The 24,768-nt window shown below is 50.7% G+C and overlaps 1 protein-coding gene and 1 long non-coding RNA gene across 3 annotated transcripts; one reads left to right on the forward strand and one right to left on the reverse strand.

Annotated features, from left to right (window-relative positions):
- Nucleotides 1-155: 155 nt before the first annotated feature.
- LOC123000217 (uncharacterized) lies at nt 156-12,009 on the reverse strand. 2 transcript variants are annotated; one of them, XR_006408067.2, is made up of 3 exons: nt 11,972-12,008; nt 11,751-11,863; nt 451-1,072 (listed from the first exon to the last, which is right to left on the reverse strand). It is a non-coding gene; the product is annotated as an uncharacterized LOC123000217 (long non-coding RNA). The 2 variants fall into 2 exon arrangements; XR_008960163.1 differs by having other exon boundaries at nt 156-1,072; nt 11,751-12,009.
- C5AR1 (complement C5a receptor 1) lies at nt 11,169-22,646 on the forward strand. Its single transcript, XM_026481970.4, has 2 exons — nt 11,169-11,347; nt 20,017-22,646. The coding sequence occupies exons 1-2, from the start codon at nt 11,345-11,347 to the stop codon at nt 21,070-21,072; spliced, it is 1,059 nt and encodes a 352-aa protein (XP_026337755.1). The 5' UTR covers nt 11,169-11,344; the 3' UTR covers nt 21,073-22,646.
- Nucleotides 22,647-24,768: the final 2,122 nt, after the last annotated feature.

Genomic DNA, 24,768 nt, shown 5'->3' on the forward strand with positions numbered 1-24,768 from the left:
CCTTAGTTCTCGGAGGGTTTTTATTATGCTCGTTTCACACGCCTTATTAGCTCCACTTCATTGGGTATAGTTTCCTCCAAGCCTGACGGAAATATGTGAGCCTCCTGGGCATGCCCACAATTTTGCGCTTCAGAAACGGTAACAACTCAGTAGTCTTTATTTTTTTTTTAAAGATTTTTTTTTATTTATTTGACAGAGAGAGAGAGACAGCCAGCGAGAGAGGGAACACAAGCAGGGGGAGTGGGAGAGGAAGAAGCAGGCTCCCGGCAGAGGAGCCTGATGCGGGACTCGATCCCAGAACGCCAGGATCACACCCTGAGCCGAAGGCAGACGCTTAACCGCTGTGCCACCCAGGCGCCCCAACTCAGTAGTCTTTAAACTTGATAGTTTTACATTATTTTTCTTTGAGCATTGATTTAGAGGTGAAGCAGAGAAACTGATTTCCATTTGTCAAAAAAAAAAAAAATGTGGCTAGAAAGTGAATTACTACTTCTGGCCAGAGAAGAGACAATTGTCTGGTCAAAAAAATTTGTCAAGGGTCATCCAGGTGTTGTAGACACTGGGAATGCCTCTCCCCACCTAGGTTCACCCACAGCTGGCGTGGACAGCTTCCAGCGCACGGTCCGCCTCTCAGCTCGGCTTTTTCTGGCTTTAACTTAGGTGTGGCCCCCAAAGTGGGAGGAGTTTCCGATAGCCAAAGCAGGATAGGAGCGATGGCATCAATGCCCAGCTTGCCCACCCTTCCGTGGGAAGATCCCGACGCATGTTCTGCCTGGTGCCTCACAGGGTCCCCAGCAGAATCGAGCCCCAGGTGCCCACAACGGTACCCAGACGATTAACACACCCTTCACTGGCCTCTCCCCCTTCTCCTGGGCTCCATTCTCTAACTCTTCACTCCTGCTTCCTGAGATCAACCCCCAAATAAACTACCGTCACCCAAATCATTGTCTCGGTCATTTTCTCTGCTTTTGGGGAAATGGAAGCAAAACTTCAAGCCCTCTCCACATCTTGTCCTATTTTCATTCTTCTCATGTGTTTCCTCCTCCCCCCTTTTTCACGCTTGGTCTTCTTCCTGGGGGGAAAGGGTACATATTAGATAGTTTGAAATTAGAGAATAACATGAATTGCTTATTTCCAAGAAAACATCTCTGCCTTCATATCAGATTTTCTGCTGATTGCAAATGTTTGCACCCATGGGGCACCTGGCCGGCTCAGTCAGAAGAGCGTGTGACTCTTGATCTCGGGGTTGTGAGTTCGAGCCCCACGTGGGGCGTAGTGATTACTTATAAACAAATAAATAAACTAAAAAAACGTGTGTACCCACGACCAAACACAATAGAGACAGACCCTAAAAAGGACAAGGCGTAAAACATCTCCGCAGGGGGACCGCATCTATGTAGTGAGGGCAGAACAGGGAACTTGACCAATTTCTCCCAGGGATGCTCGGGTCCAGCACTTCTCAGCCTTTAAGTTGTCCAGGAAGCACCGGCGCCTCTAGTTAAAATACAGGTTCTAGGAGCGCCTGGGTGGCTCAGTCGGTGGAGCATCTGACTCTTTGTTTCGGCTCAGGTCATGATCTCAGGGTCGTGAGATCGAGCCCCGCGTCAGGCTCCCCGCTCAGTGCAGAGTCTGTTTGAGATTCTCTCCCTCTGCCCCTCCCCTACACTCCCACTCTCTGTCTCTCTCTCTCAAATAAATAAATCAGTCTTGAAACACATACAGTTATAGTTCAGGAGGGCAGGGCCTGAGAGTCTGCATTTCTTGCGCACCCAGAAGATGCTGGAGCTGGGGACTGGGGGCTGTACTTTGGGGGGTGAGGGGCTTAAAGTTGGCAGTAAAAATGGATAATCTAAGGAGGTACCACCCCACATCACCTGACCCATTTGCCCTCATTCCCCCCAAACTTGATTTAGGATCCTCCCTCCCTCCCTCCCTCCCTCCCTCCCTCCTCCCTCCCCCCTTCTTTCTTTCTTTCTTTCTTTCTTTCTTTCTTTCTTTCTTTCTTTCTTTCTATTTATTTATTTATTTATTTTTAAGATTTTATTTATTGATTAGAGAGAGAGAGAGCGAGTGGGCGCACAATGGGGGAGAGGCAGAGGGAGAAAGAGAAGCAGACTCCCCGCTGAGCAGGGAGCCCGATGGGGGGGCTCGATGGGGGGCTCTATCCCAGGACCCCGGGATCATGACCTGAGCTGAAGGCAGATGCTTAACCAACTGAGCCACCCAGGCGCCCCTAAAGATTTTATTTTTAAGTAATCTCTCCACTCAACGTGGGGCTGGAACTCACAACCCCGAGACAGAGAGTCACGCACCTCACCGACTGAAGTGCCCCTGACAGCGGCTTTTTTAGTACTCTCCCCAAACCGGAAACACCCCGAATGTCCTTCTGACTAATGGACGAAGAACCGTCTGCCCCACATCTGTACAGTGCTGTACCACTCACGGGTAAGAGGGGCCTTTGTCACACACAGTGACAGGAATTTTAAATGTATTATGCTAAGTGAGAGAAGCCACGTTCAGAAAGCCGCATACTGTATGATTCCATTTATAGAACATTCTGGAAAAGGCAAAACTCGGGTGATGGAGAAGAGATCAGCAGTTGCCAGGGGTTACGGGTGGGGGAGGGGCTTACTACAGAGAGGCAGCCTGAGGGCATTTTCTGGGGTGATGAGAACTTTCTGGGTTTCATTTGTGGTTGTGGTAACGCACCTCGGGGTTTTTGTCAAGACGTATAGGACCGCACGCCCCAAAGAGTGGGGTGTGTTGTATTAACATCAAGATAAGTGAAGACAAATTAAAAAAATATATATCTTAGGGGGCACCTGGGTGGCTCAGTTGGTTAAGCATCTGCCTTCTGCTCAGGTCCTGGGATCAAGCCCCCCATTGGGCTCCCTGCTCAGCAGGAAGTCTGCTTCTCCCTCTGCCTCTCCCCCTGCTTGTGCTCTCTCTCTCTCTCAAATAATTAAGTAAAATCTTAAAAAAAAAAAAATCTTAGGATTGACATTTTAGGATCAGAGATGCTCACACTCTTCACATCCCTACTGTTTTAGAATTAGAAACTTCTAGAAATTTCAGAGCACGGATTATCTCATAAGCTCCTGTTCCGTATTCTGTCAGGCCTGGCATTTCTCATCGTGACCTGTTTTGGTGATTGCGAAGTGTGTGGTGCGCTTCCTCCTGCTGATGGTGCTGTTTTCTATGGCCTTCCAGAGGCCCTCTGCCCGACGCGGCCTCCAGCTTCCTTCTCCCAGCCTCCCCCACCCCGGGGCCTCCTGGCACCGCCTGGTTCTCCGGCTCAGCCGGGGCTGGAAGTTCTGGGAGTCAGTCTGGCCAGGGTCAGAAGATCATGTGGGCCCAACCACTGCTGCTGATGGGCCCACCACATCCTTCCTCAGGGGACCCTGTGGCCACCGCGGGGGAGCCTCAGGGTAAATGGCCAACATCTATCTGGCTTGGGGCTTCCTGTGGTAGCTGGCAGGGTGGTGGCTGCCCGCCGCAGCTCCTCTCCGGGGTACGGAGGCTGCAGCCCCATGCTTGGCCCAGCCAACTCAGGCGCTAGGAGATGTGGATACAAAATAACACGGCTCGGGGCGTCTGGGGGGCTCAGGCGGTGAAGCGTCTGCCTTTGGCTCAGGTCATGATCCCGGGGTCCTAGGATCGAGCCCTGCATTGGGCTCCTTGCTCGGTGGGGAGCCTGCTTCTCTCTCTGCCCGCTGCTCCCCCTGCTTGTGCTCTCTCTCTGTCAAATAAAGAAATAAACTCTAAAAAAAAAGTGCGCTTTGTATGCCGCCTGGGCATGGTCCCTTTCTGCTGCTGTTCTTTCCATCCTGTAAATTTGAAGCCTCTCGGGCCTGCGTTAAAACACCCTTTGAAGTGACATATAACACGCAGACACGAAAGTTCAGCAGTCATGAAGGTGCCACTTAATGAATTGTCTACGTCCCTGTGGAACTGACATTCAGATCAAGAAAAAGCGAGTTTCCAGCCCCCAGATGCATCTGGCCCCAGTGCCCCTAGGAACCTCTAACCGGGCTTATGACGCCAAAGTCTAGTTTTGTCTGTCCTCAAGTTTATTTATATTTTTTTGAAGATATATTTATTTATCTTAGAGGAGGGGCAGAGGGAGAGGGAGAATCCCAAGCAGACTCCACGCTGAGTGACGAGCCTGACGTGGGGCTCGATCCCACGACCCTGAGATCATGACCTGAGCGGAAATCAAGAGTCAGACGCCCAACTGCCTGAGCCACTCCGGCGCCCTGTACGAATTCTTTACAGCCTAGGTGCAAATCCTTTGCTGGAGATTTCTAATGTATTTTCTTGCACTCTCTGAGTTGTCAGACCTACTACCATTTTTTTTTTCTCTCAGGGTAAACTGAAAGAATCCCGGCTCTTTACTTTGAAACTGTAGGTCTTTCTAACTACTGGTAAGAACAAATCTCAGCAAGATCAGAAAAAGAAATATTTTCTGCTTCCTCCATAATTTCAGGAAAGCAGATACGATTCTGCATCATAAAAATGTCCCTATAAATATTATTTCTAACAAGGGAATCTTGTAAGACATCTTAACTTCAGATTTTTGTTATGTCCTATGTAAGTAACTTAAAAAAATATTTATTTATTTGTCAGAGAGAGAGCACAAGCAGGGGGAGCCGCAGGCAGAGAGAGAAGCAGGCTCCCCACCGAGCAAGGAGCCCGATGCAGGACTCGATCCCAGGACCTCAGGATCATGACCTGAGCTGAAGGCAGACGCTTCACCAACTGAGCCACCCAGGCGCCCATGTAAGTAACTTTTAACCCCTAAAAATTCTGTCATTATGATCGGTTGATATGTAATAGGAAATTTACCCCTGCCCAGAGAGAGTTCTGGGCTTTTCCTCGGCTCCGGGGTGGTAACTGCAGCCCTTGGAATGAATGTCCTGCCTGCTAAGAGTGTCTTGGTTTACCTGGAGCCTGGGGCCACTCCAGATAGTCTAACAGTGTGATATAAGGTGGGGGCCTTTGGGTCACGTGGCATCGATCCGCTAGGCCTCCAGGCGGGGCTGGAGACCGAGATCAGCCACGGTGGTGACCAACCAGGTCTACGTGACCAAGCCCCAGCAAAGACGGGCCCTCAAAGCCTGGGTGGGCGTCAAGGTAGGCGACGCTCCGTCTGTATTGTCACACGCCGTGGCCGAGAAAGAGCTGTCTGCGTGTGTGTGTGTGTGTGTGTGTGTGTGTGTGTGTGTGGAGGACAAGTGGAAACCCTTGAGTATAGAGCTCTCCTGGTCTCTGCCCCGCGTCTCCTTCCTTGGCTGGTTATAGCCTCTGTGCTTTCCGTGTGATGAACTGGAGTTCGAGCGCAACTGTTTCTGGAACCAGAAGTGAGACCCACCTCGTGGGCGGCTCCTGGATCTCGCGGTTTGTCTGACTCAATAAGGGAAGAATTTCATCGGCCCATCCTTCTCTCACAATTTCCTCTGCCAGATTTCTTGTTATTGTTGGTGTTTTTGTTTTTGTTTTTGTTTTAAGATTTTTATTTATTTATTTGACAGAGAGAGAGCACAAGCAGGGGGAGCGGCAGAAGGAGTGGCAGACTCCCTGTGGAGCTGGGAGCCCCATGCGGGACTCGATCCCAGGACCCTGGGGTCATGACCTGAGCTGAAAGCAGACACTTAACCGACTGAGCCACCCAGACACCCCATCTGTTTTTTTTTTTTTTAAGTTTATTTAAATTTTTTTTTTTAGTAATCTCTACACTCAGCGTGGGGCTCGAACTCAGGACTGGGATCTCAAGTCACACGGGCTTCTGACTGAGCCCGCCAGGTGCCCCATCTTATGCTGGATTTCTTATTGTAGCAATAGTAAATAAGACTGCCATATTTAAAATTAACACTGCCCTTCCTGATGCTGTTTGTAACTGACTTCTATTGTCTTCTAGAATGTATTTTCCCATTTGTGCACTGGAATGGGGTGTTAGCAGAGTGCAGGGAACACCTGGCTCTCGGGGGCTTTTCTCAGCCTCCCTTGTACCGGGTGTGGTCATGTGACTACATTCCAGCCACTCGGCTGTGGAGTAGGGAGAAAGCGTGCAGCGGCCGAGTCCCACCTTTAAAAGGACTGGCCATCTCTGCCCCTCATTCTTTTTCCCCTTCCTATTAAAGTGTGTTAAGAGAGGCCCCTAGGGGCGCCTGGATCGCTCAGTCAATTGAGTGTCTGACTCTTCATTTCAGCTTGGGTCATGATCTCAGAATCGTGGGATCGAGCCCCGCCTCCGTTCCACGCTGGACATGGAGCCTGCTGGAGATTATCTCCTTCTCTCTCCCACCCCTCCATCAAGGGAAAAAAAAAAAAGAGGTGCCTGGTTGGCTCACTCAGTAAAACATGTGACTGTTGACCTCAGAGTTGTGAGTTCAAGCCCCATGTCTGTTCTAGAGCTTACTTTATTTTATTTTTATTGTTTTAAAGATTTTATTTATTTGAGAGAGACGGGGAGAGAGCACAAGCAGGGGTGAGGGGCAGAGGGAGAAGCAGGCTCCGCACTGAGCGGGGAACCCGACACAGGGCTGGATCCCAGGACCCTGGGATCATGACCAGAGCCAAAGGCAGTCGCTCAACCACCTGAACCGTCCCTAGAGCTTACTTAAAAAAAAAAAAAAAAAAAAGGAAAAGTAAAAAGAAACAGGTGAAATAATAATAGTAACACACTCAATAATATAATTATTGTATATTTGATTAAGATCAATGATATTAATGATATATTCATATATTATAGCCAAATAACGATCTCGATATTATATATTTATATTATATTGTTATAAACAATGTTCTTTATTATGGAATGATAACAATAATGTATCAATAATATATTTTGCTTAACCCCATGTACCCGGAATATTATTTTAACATGTAATGCAATATAAAAATTACTGAGATCTTTGACAATCTTTCTTTTGCAGTAAGTCTGAAATCTGGGGTGTGTGTTGCACTCCTGGCACCTCTCAGTTTGTACTCGGCACATGTCAGTTACTCAGTAGGGCACGTGTGGCTGGTGGCTGCTGTGGCTGACAGCACAGGTCTGGGGCTTGAAGAGGAGGAGGGAGAAACACCAACATTGGGCATGATGTGCACTCACTTCGCCCCAGTTCCACTTGTGGAGACTAACGTGCGAGCAGTGCTCATATGGGGCGCTCGGGTGGCTCAGTCGGTTAAGCGTCTGCCTTCGGCTCAGATCATGATCCCAGGACCAAGCCCTGCACTGGGCTCCCTGCTTGGCGGAGGGTCTGCTTCTCCTTCTCCCTCTGCCCCTCCCCCCTGCTCGTTATCTCTGTCTCTCTCTCTCTCTCAAATAAATAATAAATAAAACCCTTAAAAAAATGCTCGTACGCAGGTGCCAGGATGTGTCTATGAGGGTGTGCACGGTGGTATGAACAAAAGTGTTGGAAACCACCTAATTCCACCAACAGGGAAATGGTTCAACAAACAGGCTGCAAGCTAAGAATGGATTTATTATGCCGCTAAAATGAACAAGAGGTGGTTTTAAACGTATTTACGAAAACATGGTTTGGAAAGCAAGTGGTAAGAGCACCTTATTGGAACAATTGGTGAAATTTGAAGGAGGACTGAGGATTATATCAGTAGTACATTTCCTGCTCGCCCTGTGGTAAAGAGGCACGGGGTTTCCAGCTTACTCTCAAGTGATTCGGGGGCAAAGCGCAGAAGTAGAGATACATAGATACAAATGCGGGCTTTTGTGTCAGTTTCCCAAGGCTTCCCAGCCCCCACAATGTCATGAGCCAGTTTCTTAAGACAAATATCCCTCCCTTCCTCCCTCTCTCTCCCTCCCTCGACCCACCCCCATTTATTTATCCAATGTTTTTTTTTGAGATTTATTTATTTTAGAGAGAGAAAGCCGGAGGGAAGAGGAGAGAGAGAGAGAGAGAATCTCCAGCAGAGTCCCGGCTGAGTGCGGAGCCGGACTGCAGGGCTCCATCTCATGACCCTGGGATCATGACCTGAGCAGGAATCAAGAGTCAGCTGCTCGGGGCGCCTGGGTGGCACAGCGGGTAAGCGTCTGCCTTCAGCTCAGGGCGTGATCCCGGCGTTGTGGGATCGGGCCCCGCATTAGGCTCCTCCGCTATGAGCCTGCTTCTTCCTCTCCCACTCCCCCTGCCTGTATTCCCTCTCTCGCTGGCTGTCTCTATCTCTGTCGAATAAATAAATAAAATCTTAAAAAAAAAAAAAAAAAGAGTCAGCTGCTCAACTGACTGAGCCACCCAGGCGCGCCTCTTATTTTTTAAATTTTATTTATTTTTTTAAAAGGATTTTATTTATTTATTTATTTATTTATTTATTCATTTTTATTTGAGAGAGAGAGAGAGAGAGAAGAGGAGCAGAGAGAGAGAGAGAGAATTGTCCAGCAGACTCGCTGCTGAGCACAGAGGCAGAGGCGGGGCTCGATCCCCTGACCCTGACGTCACGACCTGAGCCAAAATCAAGAGTCGGTGCTTAACCAACTGAGGCAGCCAGGCCCCCGTCTGTATCCTCTTAGTTCTGTTTTTCTAGAGAACCCTGATTGATTAGCCCTCGCCCCCCAAGCATATAGTGGGAGCATACCAAAGGGGGCATACCAAAGGGGGCATACCAAAGGGAGCAAGCGCAACAATGAGGCCGGCTGAAGGGCACACCGGAGTTGCTTTGACTCTCCTCGCCACTTCCAGTTTAAGTTGGAAATTACATCAAAATAAGAAGCTGCAAAAAAAAACATTCTGAGAAGTTCATAACTTCACCAAGGGTCTAAGGCATAGAAAACGTTAAGAATCCGTGATTTGGGGGCACCTGGGGGGCTCAGTGGCTTAAGCGACTGCCTTGGGCTCAGGTCTCGACCTCAGGGTCCTGGGATGGAGCCCCTGGTACTCTCCCTGCACAGCCGGGAGTGTGCTTTTCCCTCTGCCTCTGCCCCTCCCCTTGACTCGTGCTCACTCTCTCAAATACATAAATAAAATCTTAAAAAAAAAAAAAAAAGAAAGAAAGAAAGAAAAGAAAAAGAACCCATAATTAACCATACGCCACTTTGGTCCAAAATCCTAAAAAACACCAAGGGCTTATGGCCTCGCTTTCTTGCCTGCCTGCCTGCCTCCCTCCCTCCCTTCCTCCCTCCCTCCCTCCCTTCCTCCCTTCCTCCCTTCCTTCCTTTCTTCCTCTTTCTATTTTATTTATTTATTTATTTGACAGAGAGAGACAGCCAGCGAGAGAGGGAACACAAGCAGGGGGAGTGGGAGAGGAAGAAGCAGGCTCATAGCGGAGGAGCCTGATGTGGGGCTCGATCCCACAACGCCGGGATCACGCCCTGAGCCGAAGGCAGACGCTTTACCACTGTGCCACCCAGGCGCCCCATTGTGGCCCGGCTTTCTGAGCCTCCCCCTGCTCAGGCGCCCCCTTGAGGTCAGAGTGTGTAACAACACCTCCTCCTGACCCCCGCCAAATCCTCACCAACCAACCTCTCAAAGCCTTGCTGGCTCCGTGTAGACCCCACACAGGCTTCATTTAGCCCAACTAAAACTTGCCGAACATTGTGCGCCCGCGTCGTGTCTGTCCCCATCCACAAATACCACCCTTGTAAAAGTCTAGCTGAATACACTCCAAACTCCATAGGAGTTTCAGGAAGATGGAGTGGAGACTTGTCACTTTTTTTTTTTTCCAAAAAAAAATTTTTTTTTTTTTTGAAGGAGTAGTGCATTTCTGCATTGGTCAAATGTTTGCAGTGCTCATGGATTACGTCTGCCATGAAAAGAAAGCTAGTATTTACAAGGCCGAAGGCCGCTGTAGCAAAATGCTATTTGTGGAAGAAAGACTGGGGTCTTTATATTCCGGAGATGCAGAAGAACACAGGAAAGGGGCGCCTGGCTGGCTCAGTGGGTTAAGCATCTGCCTTCGGCCCAGGTCATGATCTCAGGGTCCTGGGATCGAGCCCCGTGTCAGGCTCCCTGCTCAGCGGGAAGCCTGCTTCTCCTTCTGCCTCTGCCTGCGGGTCCCCCTGCTTCTGCTCTCTCTCTCTCTCAAATAAGTAAATAAAATCTTAAAAAAAAAAAAAAAAAGAGCACAGGAAAAATGAGCCTGTCCCTGTGCCCATCATCACACCCACGCTCATTGAGGTAGGCTCGGAAAGGTTCCCCATGGTGTCCACATCCCGAGCCCGAGAACCCGGGGCATCACCTCATATAGCAAAAGGGGCTTTGCAATTAAGGATCTTGAAATGGGAGATTATCCTGGATTATCCAGAGGGATCTTAAATAGAATCACAAGGGTCCTTAGATGGTGGAGGCAGAGGGGAGTTTGGGACCCACAGCAGGAGAGAAGGAGATGTGACCACAGAGGCCGCCACTGGAGTGAGGGCCACCAACCAGGGAATGCTAGCAGTCACCGAAGCAGGAAGAGGCAGGGTTTCCCTCTAGCGCCTCTGGGGAGTGGGGAGCATGGCCCTGCTGTCACCTTGATTTCAGACTTCTGGCCTCCAGAACTGCGAGAGGATACATTCCTGGGTTGGTTGGTTTGTTTTTGTTTTTGTTATTTTTAAGTAAACTCTACACCCAACATGAGGCTCGAACTCATGACCCTGAGATCAAGAGTTGCGTGTTCTACCAGCTGAGCCAGACAGCCCCCCCCCCCCCCGCCGCATTCCTGTTGTTTTAAACCACTCAGCTTGTGGCATTTTGTGACGGGAGGCACAGAAAACTACTAGAGGGTCCTTCCTCACCCCAGCCTCCTATGTGTCTCCGAGAGAACCCAGAATGACGCCGCGAGGGACGGTTGTGGTTGGCAGGGGGTGCCACTTTCCAAACCCAAGGCAGGAGGATGGAACAGTCCCCAGGTGCTGGGCCCCCTCCACAGACCTGCTTTGCCTCTCTGGGCCTCAAAGCAACCTGGCTGGGAGGCTGGGGCTCACCATCCCTGCTCCCCAGAATCCCAGGGGAATTTGAGCCAATTGGACCTCTGAGCTTTCCCTGCAGCTGTCCCGGGGCCCTAGAAGGTCCCAAATGGGGAAACTGAGGCCAAGAGAGGGGCTGAGGCTAGAACAGGGCGGGGGGTCTCTTTTATCTGGATTGCACCCTCCTCAGACGAGGGACTTCCTCAGTTTTGCAAGCCCAGCCTCCCTCCTCTGACTGGAAGGAGGTGTTCAGAGCTCTCTGGGTGAGTGCCCCACGGAAGCAGCCCCAGATGGGGTGCCCAGTGCGCAGACCAATGAGAGCCCCAGAGGGGAAAGACTGGTCATTTCCTCCCTGCGATCTGCACCCTCCCTTGGGGCTTAAAAACCACAGTTGTGGGCAGGAGGGACCTTTGATCAGCGGCCATCCCGGGAGACCTGAACATGGTGAGTTTCCCAGAGGGGTCGTGGCCACGGGCACCATCTCCCTTCCCTCTCTCCTTGCTGGGCCTCTCCCCTCCCACCACCTCTCCCCTTTGCACTCTTTCTCCCTCTCCTTCCTCCTCTCTCTCTCCTCCATCTCCTCCCTTCTCCCCTGACTCTCATCTCAGACTCTCCCAGGGTGGGAGGCAGCTAAGAAGGAAGATTATCAAGGGGTTATAGAGCCGGCACGATGCCCCAGGGCCGGAATCCGAAAGGTCCCCAAGGCTGGAGACCCGTGTGTTGGGTCAGATTAGATGATGCCCTTCAAGTGGAGAGATCCAGGAGAGGTCTTTCAGTCGGCGGGAATGGCGGGAGCAAAGGTTGGGAGGCTGCGAAGAGCCAGCTTGGAAGAAAGACAGTTACTCACCAGGACTTTCGAGGGTCTGAATTGTAGAGATAGGGAAACTGAGGCCCAGGCAGGAGCAGAGATGGCCCAGGTCCTTCGGTGGTTCATGGTTGACCCAGGCTGTCCCATGGATTCTGTGGGTGTCAGAGGGAGACTGTCTCCAGGCTCAGGGAGGGCCCCCCTCCCGTGCACACCTGTGCCCCCAGGCTGGGTTCGAGAGAGGCAGGGCTGTGATTTGGTACCTGCCACGCTAGACCGTCTTGTCTTGCCTCATCTGGGCGAAAGAGGAAATGGAGGACACAGTTGCTGACCAGGGAGGGGCTTAGCATTGCCTCATCCCATTTTTGAGACCTGACCAGGACCAACTGGACTTTGAGAAACCAACTATTGGCTTCTCCTTTTCCTTTCCATAAAATGGTCCCAAATACCAAAGGGTATTCAGTGAAAAGTCACTCTCCCTGCCCAGCCCAAAGCCTTGGACTCCTTGTCATGGCCCCCAGAGGCACCCGTGGGCACCCGTGTGTGCTGGATCCTTCCAGAAATAGTCTACAGGTCCTCGAGGCCAGAGGTGCACGGAATCAAGTAGGGGATAGTTTGGAAAGGGGGTCAAATGGAAATAATTTTCAAATTCTGCCTCTCCGGTGTCATAGACAAGGAGCTTCATCTTTTCTGGGCTTCCCTCTCTTTACCCTGAAGGTGGAGATAACAACCGTACAGAATTAGGACCTACATCATAGGCTCATTGAGAGAATTAAATAATACACGGAAAGCTCTTACGGGGCATACAGTTGGCGCTCAATGCATATGACGTGTCTATCCTTTGTCCCCCCTGCAAATAGAAGGACCTTCTACACATTAGCCTACAATTCTGGCCCCAAGTCTGGGCTTTCAGAACGTCAAAGGCTGAGTCCACGGGCCATTTTTATTCTAACGGGTGTTGCCAAGAGCGATACCAACTCATATTTCCATCTACGGCGCACGAGAGTGTCTGCCCACACCCTCATCTGCCCATCAGACGTTTTGTTATTTTTGCCAACTCGTGAGAGGCAGTTCCTTGCCTCCTCCAAGGACCTGGAGGCTGGTGTTTTTCGTGTTTTTTTTTAACAACTGTGAGTGTGGTGGGGTCACCAAGGTCGTGCAATTCAAGAAAATCGGAGTCAAGATGCCCACGCTCACTCTCATATCTCATTTCTCGGAGGACGCAACCTCTCACGGCTCCGGGTGGTTCTGTGGGTGGATTATTTAAAGATGTCGTGTGCTTGCAGGAACCGGGAGGGGGTGTTCGGGGGCGGGGGAGGCAGACCTGGCCTCTGTGTATTTACTGGCTCTGACAGCGTCCGTAAGGGGTGTCTGTTCTTTCCACTTTCATGCGGACACGGTTGGCAGGACTTCGCTTACTGGAAGGATGGGGAGGGATGGCAGGATCCCCTAGGAAGCCAGGAGAGGGAGGCGGGGGCCTGGGGCAGAGTTTACAGCGCACCAGCTGCGTGACTGCGTCCTGTCCTGCCTCTCCTCGGTGCTTTCAAATCCTTCTACTTTCCTTCCTCTTCCCAGCCGGCCGTGACCCCCATCTGCGCCCCCATCTTCAGGGGCCTGGAGCCCCTCCTCAGCTCCTCTCTGGTGCTGCTGCCTCTCAGCTCACCTTCTCACAGCGGCCAGAGGGATCTTTCTAAGCGGAAACTAACCTAGCCCCGCTGCAGCTCAAACACCGCCCATGGCTCCCCACGACCCAAGGATAAGATACAAATTCTTGAACGTGGTGTGGGTGGATCTTCCAACCTCGTCTTGGCCACCTGCCAGCTACGCTGGCCTTCTTTCGTTTTCTGGTGGGTAGCACATTCCCTGGCTCTCACCTGTGGCCTTGGCTTTGAACACATGCCCCGCCCCCCGCCCCCGTACCATAGGCCTGGTAGCCACTCAGAGAGGGCTTGAGCTCTTAGAAGTTCTCTCCTAACTCTGCCACTTGCTACCTGCAGGGAGGACTCGGGAAGCTCTCTTAAGCTCTAAGAGGAGCCTCAGTTTTCCCATCTGTGAAATGGGTGTTGCACTAGGAACAACTCTCATAGGGTTGCTCTGTGGATTCAATGAGCTAATACAGGCAAAGGGCTTAGAACAGAGCTTGATGGTGATGATGGCTATTCTTGTAAGTTCGGTGTCCTCTCCTTCACCCCGTTCTCTGATCCGTGCGTGTCTCCTCTCGGCTACCACCCTGTCACTCACCTCACCTGGACAATTCCACTCTCCTCCTCTTCCCAGATTCTGCTCTGGAGCGCTTCCTGCCCACAACAGACAAGGGCTCCTAAAATGGGCCTGTGACGGGCGCCTGGCCGGCTCAGTCGATAGACTAGGTGGCTCTTGATCGCGGGGTCGTGGGTTCGAGCCCCACGTTGGGGGTAGAAGTTACTTAAAAATAAAATCTTGGGGAAAAAAAACCCGGGCCTGTGAACTTAGGAAAAATGGTATCCCACCTGTCTGGTTGTTGGGACTTAAATACTGTTGTTAGTTAATTAATGAACTAACACCCAGGAAGGATTTAGAACAGCGTCTGGTGCCTTCGTACCCCCAGACCTGCGCTGTCCAATCGGGTCCCCACTAGCCACATGCGGTTATTGAAATTTAATTAAACCGCCAAGATTAAAAATGCAGTTCCTCAGACACGTCGGCCACATGTCACCTGGCCAGCAGCCAAGCGTGGCTGGTGGCCACCGTCAAGGACAAGTGCAGAAAGCTCTCTTGGATGGGGCTGCAGCCTGTCTTCACCCCACACCACGCTGGGCTCTCCATCACACACTCAGCCCTCTCCGCTTGGGGGTTCATTCGTCCCTCCTTGGAGACTGTAACGTCTCCGTGGGCAGGTGCCAAGTATGTCAGGGGCCCCCAGCTGATTAACCTTAGTGCGATGTGGAAATCTGCAAAGAACTGTGGAAGCACAAATTCCTTTATATTTGCTAAATAATGTCTGTTTCTTGGAATGAGCAGTGCACTCACTGGTATGGTTCCTCATACAAGAGGAACAAAAGTCCATACGGTGAAATGCTTCCTTTCAGTGCCTCCCCGCCCCAATCCCTCCCCCCGCCCCTCCCCCAACCACTCGTACAAGCTTCCTCTGTCCGCCTCTCGCCTGCTCTGGAGAGAGAGAGACAGGTGCAGACTAGATGTAGAGACAGAGACAGAGGAGGGAAAGAGGGAGAGAGAGTCTTCTTTTGCAGGTAGCCTGCTTTAGGCACTGTCCGGTTCTTGCTTTTTATTATTTTTTAAAAGATTTTATTTTATTTATTTATTTAAAAAAATATATTTTTTTTCTTAAGTCATCTCTACACCCAACGTGGGGCTCGAACCCACAACCCCCTGAGATCAAGAGTCCCACGCTCCACCCACTGAGCCAGCCGGGCGCCCCTGGTCCTTGCTTTCTAGAGGTTCCCCTAGATCTTGGAGCTCCTGGCCCATCAGCGCATCAGCACCCCATTCTTTCAGATAGTTGCACAGCGTTCTGTTGTTCCGCATGTGTCGTCAGTCATGTGGCCAGTCCCCTCTTGCTGGACACTCCGGTTATTTCCCATCTTTGTAGGGACGCTGCAAGCGTGAAACTTTTTGAGACACTTGCACTGGGAGGATCCTGAAAGCCGCAGGGTGCTAGAATCAGCATTTTTGTTTGTTTGTTTTTCCTGCCCTCATGAAGTCGGGCAGGGGAAAAGGGCCCCGTGAGCTCATGCCAGGAAGGAGCTTCGTCAGCTGATGAGACGAGTAGGGAGCCTGCGAGCGGGGTGTGGGGACTGAGGCTCCCCGTTTGGAGTCTGAGTTGCTCTGCAGCCAAGCAGGGCTGGGAGCTTGTGAAAGGAGCAGCGCAAAAGCTTCACGTACGGGTGTCCAGGGCGCACACACAATATTGAGCAGCTGCTAAGGTGCAGGCCCTTGCAGGGGGAAGGGGGGGCGCTGCCTAGGGCCTTCTGCTGTGCCTGGCATGAACCCTTTAGTAACTGGAGCATGGGGATGGGGGTGGGGGAGTGGAGGGATGGGGGTGGATGGGTCCCAGAAGAAAGTTGGAAGAAGCCGGGGTGCTGGGGGCAGGGGGAGGGGACGTGGGATGGTAGGGATAAGGCTCCCAGCAGGGGCTATTTACCAATAGAAATATTTCAACAATTTGAACTTTCTCTTTTGAAAAATTTTCACACTTACAGAAAATTGCAAGACTAATACAAAGAACTCCCATATAATAGGGTCTTTACCCAGATTCTCCAAATTTGCTTTCTCAATCAATCATCCGCCTATCTAGCATCAATCTTTCTATCAATCTGTATCTGTATCTATCATCTTTTTTTCTAAACAATTTGAGAGTAAGTGGTGGGCGTCATGCCCTCTGACCCTCAAATACCTTAGTGTTCATTTCTCAAGAGCGATTACCATCACCGCCATGAGCGGAGCACAATTATCGTTGGGAAATGTAACATTTGGTGCAATATTATTGTCTAGGCTACAGACCATCTGCAAACTTGCTCAGTTGTTCAAATATACCCTTTGCGGTGAATGGGTTTTTCCTGCTCTGGGCTCCAGCCCAGCATGTCTGTCACATGGCATTTGGCTGCCCGTTCACGAGGAGCAATCCCTCACCCCTCCCTTGGCGGCATGACACTAGCATTTTTTTTTTTAATTGAGTGACATTCACATACCATATAATTCACCATTTTAAAGTGCACGATGCAGTGGTGTTTGTAGTACCTTCACTATGTCCTGCAACCGTGAGCTCTGTTTCTAGAATATCACCATCGCCCCAGAAGAAACACACAGTGTAGCTCGCGCAGTCCTTTTTACGGCTGAATCCTACTTTATGGCGTGGACCTACCACACCCTGTTCCTCCCCTCCTCGGCTGACGTTGACACTTTCCCTTTGAATAATGATGTAATCCCTGATATGTGCCCCCCGCCCGCAAGGACCCCCTGGGCCACCAGCCTGGCCCACCTTCCAGCAACGTAAAGGGACTGAGAAATAAAAAAGAGTGCTTCAGGGAAAGATCTGAGCTCTTGGATCATCATAACGTCGAGAAATAATGGTCCTATTGGCGCCCCTTTCTTGTCCCCATACTGAGTGCCAGGCACTCGGCTGGCTGGGTGCCCGAACCTATAATCCACAAGGTGGATATAACCCTCAGCCTGCAAATCCGGGTGCACGAGACGTCCAGCTCCGGAGATTTCTGTAACAACCATTTCTCTTCCTCTCTGTCTCCTTTCCCTGGGTTGGTGACAAAGTGGCCTTCAGGGACGGGCTAGCTCCAAGGGCCGCAGAGCTCGCCCCTGACGTTTCTTCCTCCGTCCACAGCCCCTCTTAGAAACGGTCTGGGGGGGCGCCTGGGTGGCACAGCGGTTAAGCGTCTGCCTTCGGCTCAGGGCGTGATCCCGGCGTTCTGGGATCGAGCCCCACGTCAGGCTCCTCTGCTATGAGCCTGCTCCTTCCTCTCCCACTCCCCCTGCTTGTGTTCCCTCTCTCGCTGGCTGTCTCTCTCTCTGTCGAATAAATAAAAAAAAAAAAAAGAAAAGAAAAAGAAACGGTCTGGGGCAGTCTGCCTGGGTTTGCGTGCCAGCCTACACAGGTTTGAAATCCTAACCACATGACCTAGAACACGCTGCTTTACCTTCCTGTGCCTCCCTGTCCTCGTCAAGAAAATGGGCATATTTGGGGCGCCTGGGTGGCTCAGTCGTTAAGCGTCTGCCTTCTGCCCAGGGCGTGGTCCCAGGGTCCTGGGATCGAGCCCCGCATCGGGCTCTCTGCTCCGCTAGGAGCCTGCTTCTTCCTCTCCCATTCGCCTGCTTGTGTTCCCTCTCTCGCGGGCTGTTTCTCTCTCGGTCAAATAAATAAATAAAAATCTTTAATAAAAAAAAAGGTCTTTTAAAATTTTTTTAACGTAATCTCTACATCCATGGTGGGTCTCAAACTTAACAGCCCTGAGATCAAGAGTTGCACACTCCACCGACCGAGCCAGCCGGGAGTTCCATTGCTGGGGTGTTTGAAAGCAAATCCAAGACGTCCCATTTTACTGGCTATATATCTTTATCAGAAATAGCCTTCCCCCCTCCTTTTTTTTAAAAACATAGCACAAAACCACATCACCTTCAATAAAATTAGCACTGATTCCTTACTGTTGTCAAATACGCACTCCATTTTTTTAAAAGATTTTATTTATTTATTTATTCGACAGAGATAGAGACAGCCAGCGAGAGAGGGAACACAAGCAGGGGGAGTGGGAGAGGAAGAAGCAGGCTCATAGCGGAGAAGCCTGATGTGGGGCTCGATCCCAGAACGCCGGGATCACGCCCTGAGCCGAAGGCAGACGCTTAACGACTGAGCCACCCAGGCACCCCTACCCACTCCATTTTTAAGAGTCCCAGTGTCTCAAAAATGTTTGAGTCTTCCAATCAGGATCCAAATGAGGTCTCCGTATGACCTTTGCTTGATATGCCTCTAAATCTCTTTTAATCAATGACATTTCCCTTCCCTTCCCTTCCCTTTGCCTACCTTCCTCTTTCTTTCTCTTTCTTTCTTTCTTTCTTTCTTTCTTTCTTTCTTTCTTTCTTTCTTTTCTCTCTCTCTTTTTCTTTCTTTCTTTCTTTCTTTTTTTGTTTTTGTCTATAATGCCATTTATCTGTGGGAGTAAACAGACCATTTGTCCTGTAGAGTTTCCTGTGGTCTGGTTTTGGCCCCGTGGTGTTATTTATCATGTTCCTCTCTCCCCTGCTTTTCCTGTGGACTGGTAGTTTTGTTTTCTGTTTTGTTTTGTTTTGATAGAGAGCGTGAGAGTGGGGGGAAGGGCAGAGGGAGAGAGAGAATCCCAAGCAGGCCCAGCACAGAGCCCAACATGGGGCTCGATCCCACGACCCCCAAGATCACCACCTGAGCCGAAACCAAGAGTCAGATGCTCAACCGACTGAGCCACCCAGGCGCCCCGAGACTGGTAGTTTTTGATCTAGAACCTTGATTAGACTCACATTCATTTATTTGGCAAGAATCACTCATAGGTGATGCTGTGTCCTTTCTAAAGCACCACATCAGATAGAACAGAGTGGCCGCTTGTCTCTCTTCTTCGGATGCCGAGCTTGATGGGCCGGGCTCCGAGCCCAGCCCGTTTATTGTAAAGTTCCCATCAGTCTTTCACCCGCTGGTTTTATCAGATGTTGAGGGTCACCACCCAGACCCATTACTTCCTGAACTCTGTCATTCCTTCTGCTGGTATTATTCTTAGATTTTTCTCTAACGAACAGCTTTCCCCTATCGCTTCTTGATTTCCCTGAAATATACCCTGTGCAGAAATGGCAGGATAAATGCTTGGTTTGTTTCCTTTCTGGAAAAAAAAAGAGTGACCAATGGGTTTGCTTGTTTTTATTATCATTTTGAACTGACAGATCTTTATATATTAATGTGTTTCATTCCATAATATCATCATTATTATATACTCAAATTGGCTTATCTTTGACTAGGGGTTCCTCTCAGGCTGTCTCTTGTGTCCTTTCGACATTTCCCCATTATTCTCTCTCTCTCTCTCTCTCTCTCTCTTTTTTTAAAAGATTTTATTTATTTGAGAGAGAGAGTGAGCACAGAGGGAGAGGGCGAGGGAGAGGCAGACTCCCTGCTGAGCAGGGCGCCCAGTGCGGTACTTGATCTCAGGACCCTGGGATCATGACCTGAGCCAAAGGCAGACGCTTCACTGACTGAGCCCCCCAGGCGCCCCCAACAGAGTTTTTTTGGTTCCCCCTTCCTCTCACTTTAATGTTGTGCCCGAGTATGTGAGGCACTGCCGAGCCACTGCCTTCTCTGGGGAGCCACTCCCAGACGGAGCACGGAGCTACGTCAGTGGGTGGAAGGCGGCCAAAGGGGGTGATGGTGGTGGTGGGTGGCCGTGGGGTAGCTACCCAGTAATATCATCTCAGTTTGTTGATGGCATTAAAAATAGCTAAGAAGCACTGTGTCCTGGGTACGTGCCAGCCAGAATGGACGGGGACCACAGCGTTGCAGCGGGACTAGGTTTTAACCATTCGGTTCCTAGATCCTAGGGATATCCAGGGACTTCAGGGGGAGGCGACAGGGTGGCAGGGGGACTAATCGGCATGGAAGGATTTTCCACTCTTACAAGTGGTCTGACCCCCTAGCTGGCTTTCAGCCCTTAACACCCCCATTCTCCTGGGGAGAAACCTGGGGCTCAGAGAAGCGACGGGACGGGCTCCCAGCCACATAGCTCCAAGGGGCCCCTCGCACCTTTCTGCGGACTCATGCTCCTCTTGCCTCTCTGATTCCACCCAGGCCTCCGTGGACTACAGCACCCTTGAGTACCCTGACTATGGCACTGCCACCCTGGACCCCTACCTGCCTGTGGATGCGTCTCCCAATGCCCCCAAGCTGTCCATTCCCAATATGATTGCCCTGGCAATCTACACCGTCGTCTTCCTGGTGGGAGTGCCGGGCAACTCCCTGGTGGTCTGGGTGACGGGCTACGAGGTCCGGCGGACCATCAATGCCGTCTGGTTTCTCAACCTGGCGGTGGCAGATCTCCTGTCCTGCCTGGCGCTGCCCATCTTGTTTGCCTCCATCGTGCAGCACAGCCACTGGCCCTTCGGCAGCGGCACCTGCCACGTCCTGCCATCTCTCATTCTGCTCAACATGTACGCCAGCGTCTTGCTCCTGGCTGCCATCAGCGCCGACCGCTTTCTGTTGGTGTTTAACCCCATCTGGTGCCAGAACTACCGAGGGGCGCGGCTGGCCTGGGTGGCCTGCGCCGTGGCCTGGGGCGTGGCCCTGCTGCTGACCATCCCCTCCTTCATTTTCCGCTCGGTGCACGTAGAGTACTTTCCCTACAGGGCCACCTGCAGTGTGGACTATGGCCCCAGCGGGGAGCATCTGGAGAGGGGCGTGGCCATCCTCCGGCTGGTCGTGGGCTTCCTGTGGCCGCTGGTGACGCTCGGGATCTGTTACACCTTCCTCCTGGTCCGGACCTGGAGCCGCAGCGCCACCCGCTCCACCAAGACGCTCAAGGTGGTAGTGGCGGTGGTGACCAGCTTCTTCGTCTTCTGGCTGCCCTACCAGGTCACCGGGCTGATGCTGGCCACGTTCCGCAGGAACTCGGAAATCTTCATGGCCGTGTCGCGTTTGGACCCTCTGTGCGTGTCCATCGCCTACATCAACTGCTGTATAAACCCTGTCATCTACGTGGTAGCCGCTCAGGGGTTCCGTGGCCGCTTCCTGAAGTCCCTCCCGGCCAAGCTCCGGCAGGTGCTGACCGAGGACTCCTTGGGCAGGGACAGCAAGTCCTTCACCCTCTCCACAGTGGACACCCCGGCCCCCAAGAGCCAGGCGGTGTGAGGGGAGGGCCCCCGGCCGCCATCTGCTCCGTGCTCCCCCTTCCCACCTGCCCCCTCTGTCTCTGCTTCTCTTACCCCAGCCCTTGGTGGGGTGCTGGTGTTCGAGTGAACTCTCCACCATTCCTCTCCATCTTTCCAGATGGGTCCTCCCTCGCCTTCAGGATTCACGGGGCCCTCTAGGGACCCGCGACTTTTCTTTCCATCCAAGGGCTTTGGAAAACGAGCAGAAACCAGTATTACCCCGGAGCACCCCCAAACGGCGCCCCACCTGTCTGCGCAGGGGGACATGGCGAAGAGAACACATTGGATACAGAGAAAACAGACAAGCGGAAACATTCGAACCTTTAAATCATAGTGATCTATTTATTTTATGGACAGCTGGGGGAAAAAAAACTGTAAGGAGCTTCTCCAAAGGTATTCTTGTCAAGGACAAAGCAAAATTCACTGGCTAAGCTTTTCTAAGTGAGTTGATTGAAAGGCAGTGAGTTACAGTGTTATTTAATTGGGTTTCGAAAAAATGCATGAAGTAAAAAGATGGTGCGTGCTTGTGGTGAAAAGCAGGTGTGATGAAGGCTTGCTGAAGGGAGGGGTTGGGAAACACTGGCTGGGCACCTCGGGGGGAAGACGGTCACAGGAAGATTTAACTTGTTACGTTGTAAACTGCTGTTTTGTGCGCACTTCTCAAAAAAAAAAAGAAAAAAAGAAACTTCTTGTGTGCCCTTGCCTTGCTTCACTCTAGAAACCTCTTGCCAAATGACATTACAAGATCACGACTAGGACGTTGACATTGATACACTCGAGGGGCAGGACATTTTCATCACCACTAGGATCCCTCATGATGCCCTTTGTCAGCCACCCCCACGTCCCTCCACCCTCCCCGTCTTGTCCCGGAGCCCCGGCAACCACGATTGCGCTGTCTGTATTTGCCCTTTCAAGGAATGCTCTGTCGGTCACGTGGACTTTTGACTTAAAAAAAAACTAGTCTGGGGGCTCCTGGGGGGCTCCGTCGGACAAGCAGCCGACTCTTGATTTCGGCTCAGGTCATGATCTCAAGGTCCTGGGATGGAGCCCCGCATTGGGAGGAGGGGCTGTGTGAGCTCAGTGTGGAATCGGCTTGAGACTCTCTCTCCCTCCCCCACCGCTCCTCCCCCTGCGCGCTCTCTCTCCCTCTAAAATAACTAAATAAATCTTAAAGAAGAAAAAACTAGTCTGCAGCACTCGAATAATGAAAATTAAAAAAAATAAGCATTGTAATATTGTGTTATTTATAAATGACTTCAACGCATTTCTGTTTGGTGTTTTGTGTGTGTGCGCTTGTGTGTGGCTTGGCTAGAAATATTGTACAGACCAGCCCCGTCCAACAGAAATGTGATGTGAGGGGCGCCTGGGTGGCACAGTCGTTAAGCGTCTGGCTTCGGCTCAGGGTGTGATCCCAGCGTTCTGGGATCGAGCCCCACATCAGGCTCCTCCGCTGGGAGCCTGCTTCTTCCTCTCCCACTCCCCCTGCTTGTGTTCCCTCTCTCGCTGGCTGTCTCTCTGTCAAATAAATAAATAAAATCTTAAAAAAAAAAAAAAGAAATATGATGTGAGCCGCATGGTAGTTTTCAATTTACTACTTGTCACACTAAAAAATTAAGGAGAACCAGGGGCACCTGGCTGACTCAGTTGGTGGAGCGTGCGACTCTTGATCTCGGGGTTGTGAGTTCGAGCCCCACATTGGGTGTAGAGATGACTTAAATAAATAAATTAAATTAAAAAAATTAAAAAGAAACAGATGAAATAATTATGATATAATTTTATGATATAATTATATGTTATGTTAACAATTATATGAATATTAATTATATCATATGAATATTATATATTATGCAGTTATGTATTATATGAATACCAATGTTACATAATTATGTTATATAAAATTCTATTTACAAGTAGATAATATTAAAACAACTGTATTACATAATATAGAAAACGTATATTAACACTATATTAATATATTAAAGTAATAATGCTATTAATATATTTTAATTATATTACATAATGATATTTAATATATAAAATATTAATACAGTCAAAGCTATATTTGCCTAACACAATATATCCAAAATATATTTTAAAAGATTTTATTTATTTTAGAGAGAGAGAGAGACAGAGTGTGAGCAGGGGGAGGGGCAGAGGAAGAGAGAGAGAATCTCAAGCGGACTCCCCGCTGAGCATGGAGCCCATCGTGGGGCTCGGTCTCACAGCCCTGAGATCACGACCTGAGCCGAAATCAAGTCTGATGCTTAAGCGACTGAGCCACCCAGGTGCCCCCCAGACATTTTTGTTTCGACATGTAATCAACGTGAAGTTATTGATAAGATATTTTACTTTTTTTTATACTAAGTCTTCAAAATCTTTTCTTTTTAAAACTTATTTATTTGTTTTAGAGAAAGAGTGCGAGCGAGTGGGGGGAGGGGGCGGGGGGGAGAGAGAAAATCTTAAGCAGGCTCCACGCTCAGCATGGAGCCCGACTCAGGGCTCAATGTCAACCCTGAGACGGTGACCTGAGCTGAAATCCAGAGTTGGCTGCTTCACTGACTGAGCCGCCCAGGCACCCCCAAGTCTTCATAATCTTGTGCATATGTTATGCACAGTGCGTCTCAATTCGGACTGGCCATTTCAAGTGCTCAGGAGCCATGCGGGGCTGGTGGCCACCAAAGTGGACAACATGGGTATAGCCTCGTCCTCCCTCGTTGCAAGAGCAGGCTGAGTCCAGGGAGCACCTGCCGCGTGGGGCTGGGATCTTGCAAGATGGCGGCCAAATGCAGTTGGATTCTGCTACTACGGTATGGTCGCGTCTGCCTGGGGTACAACTTTTATTTAAAGACACTGGGGGCTCAGTTGGTTGAGCATTAGACTCTTGATTTTGGCTCAGGTCATGATTGCGGGGTCCCGGGATCGAGCCCCACATGGGGATCCCCGATCAGGGGGAGTCTGCTTGAGAATCTCTCTCTCCCTCTCCCTCTGCCCCTCCCCACCCCCCTGCTCCCATGTATGTGCTCTCTTTCTCTGTCTCTCTCAAATAAATAAGTTAAAAAAAAATAAAGACACTGAGCACAGAGGATAAGTGTTCTGCTGGGCTTCTAGAAGGGGCTGTGTGTGGTTTTGGTAGTAAATGTCGATACCTGTGCAGATCCCCAGGCACCGAGGTCGTTGGGGGAGACCTAAGCCTCAGGTCTGGGAAGAGGCGCCTGGTACCGCCCTGGAAGACCCCTGTGATCCTGGATGTCCCTTCTAGCTAGACAGCCAACATCCCTCCCTGCCCTCTTCCCACAGCCGGGCATCTTCTCTCTGCAACCCTTTCCTGCCGCCTCCAATCGGCAGAGTTTCTTCCTTGGCCCTTCAATGTTGGCTTTCTGGAGTTTTCTTTCTCCAACATGCTGCTCACACTTACAGCTTCACCCGAAACCGTGGTGAACACAGCTCTCTCTGCAGGATGTGGCCTCGGCACCCACCGACCTCGGTCAAACTGACCTTGGCATGTTCTCCCAAGCTTCCCCCTCCCGTCAAATCCCCGTCCCAGAGAAGCCCTACCGTCCATGAAGTCACCACGCCTGTGCCTGGGACCCAGGCTGGAGGCCACCCTCTTCCCACCCCACACCCTTCCTGGTCAAAGTGCCCCCTCTTCCCGGACTTGGGTCTCTGCCTCACTTCC

The sequence above is a fragment of the Ursus arctos genome, unplaced genomic scaffold (assembly GCF_023065955.2).
Source record: "Ursus arctos isolate Adak ecotype North America unplaced genomic scaffold, UrsArc2.0 scaffold_19, whole genome shotgun sequence".
Taxonomy (NCBI): Eukaryota; Metazoa; Chordata; class Mammalia; order Carnivora; family Ursidae; genus Ursus; species Ursus arctos.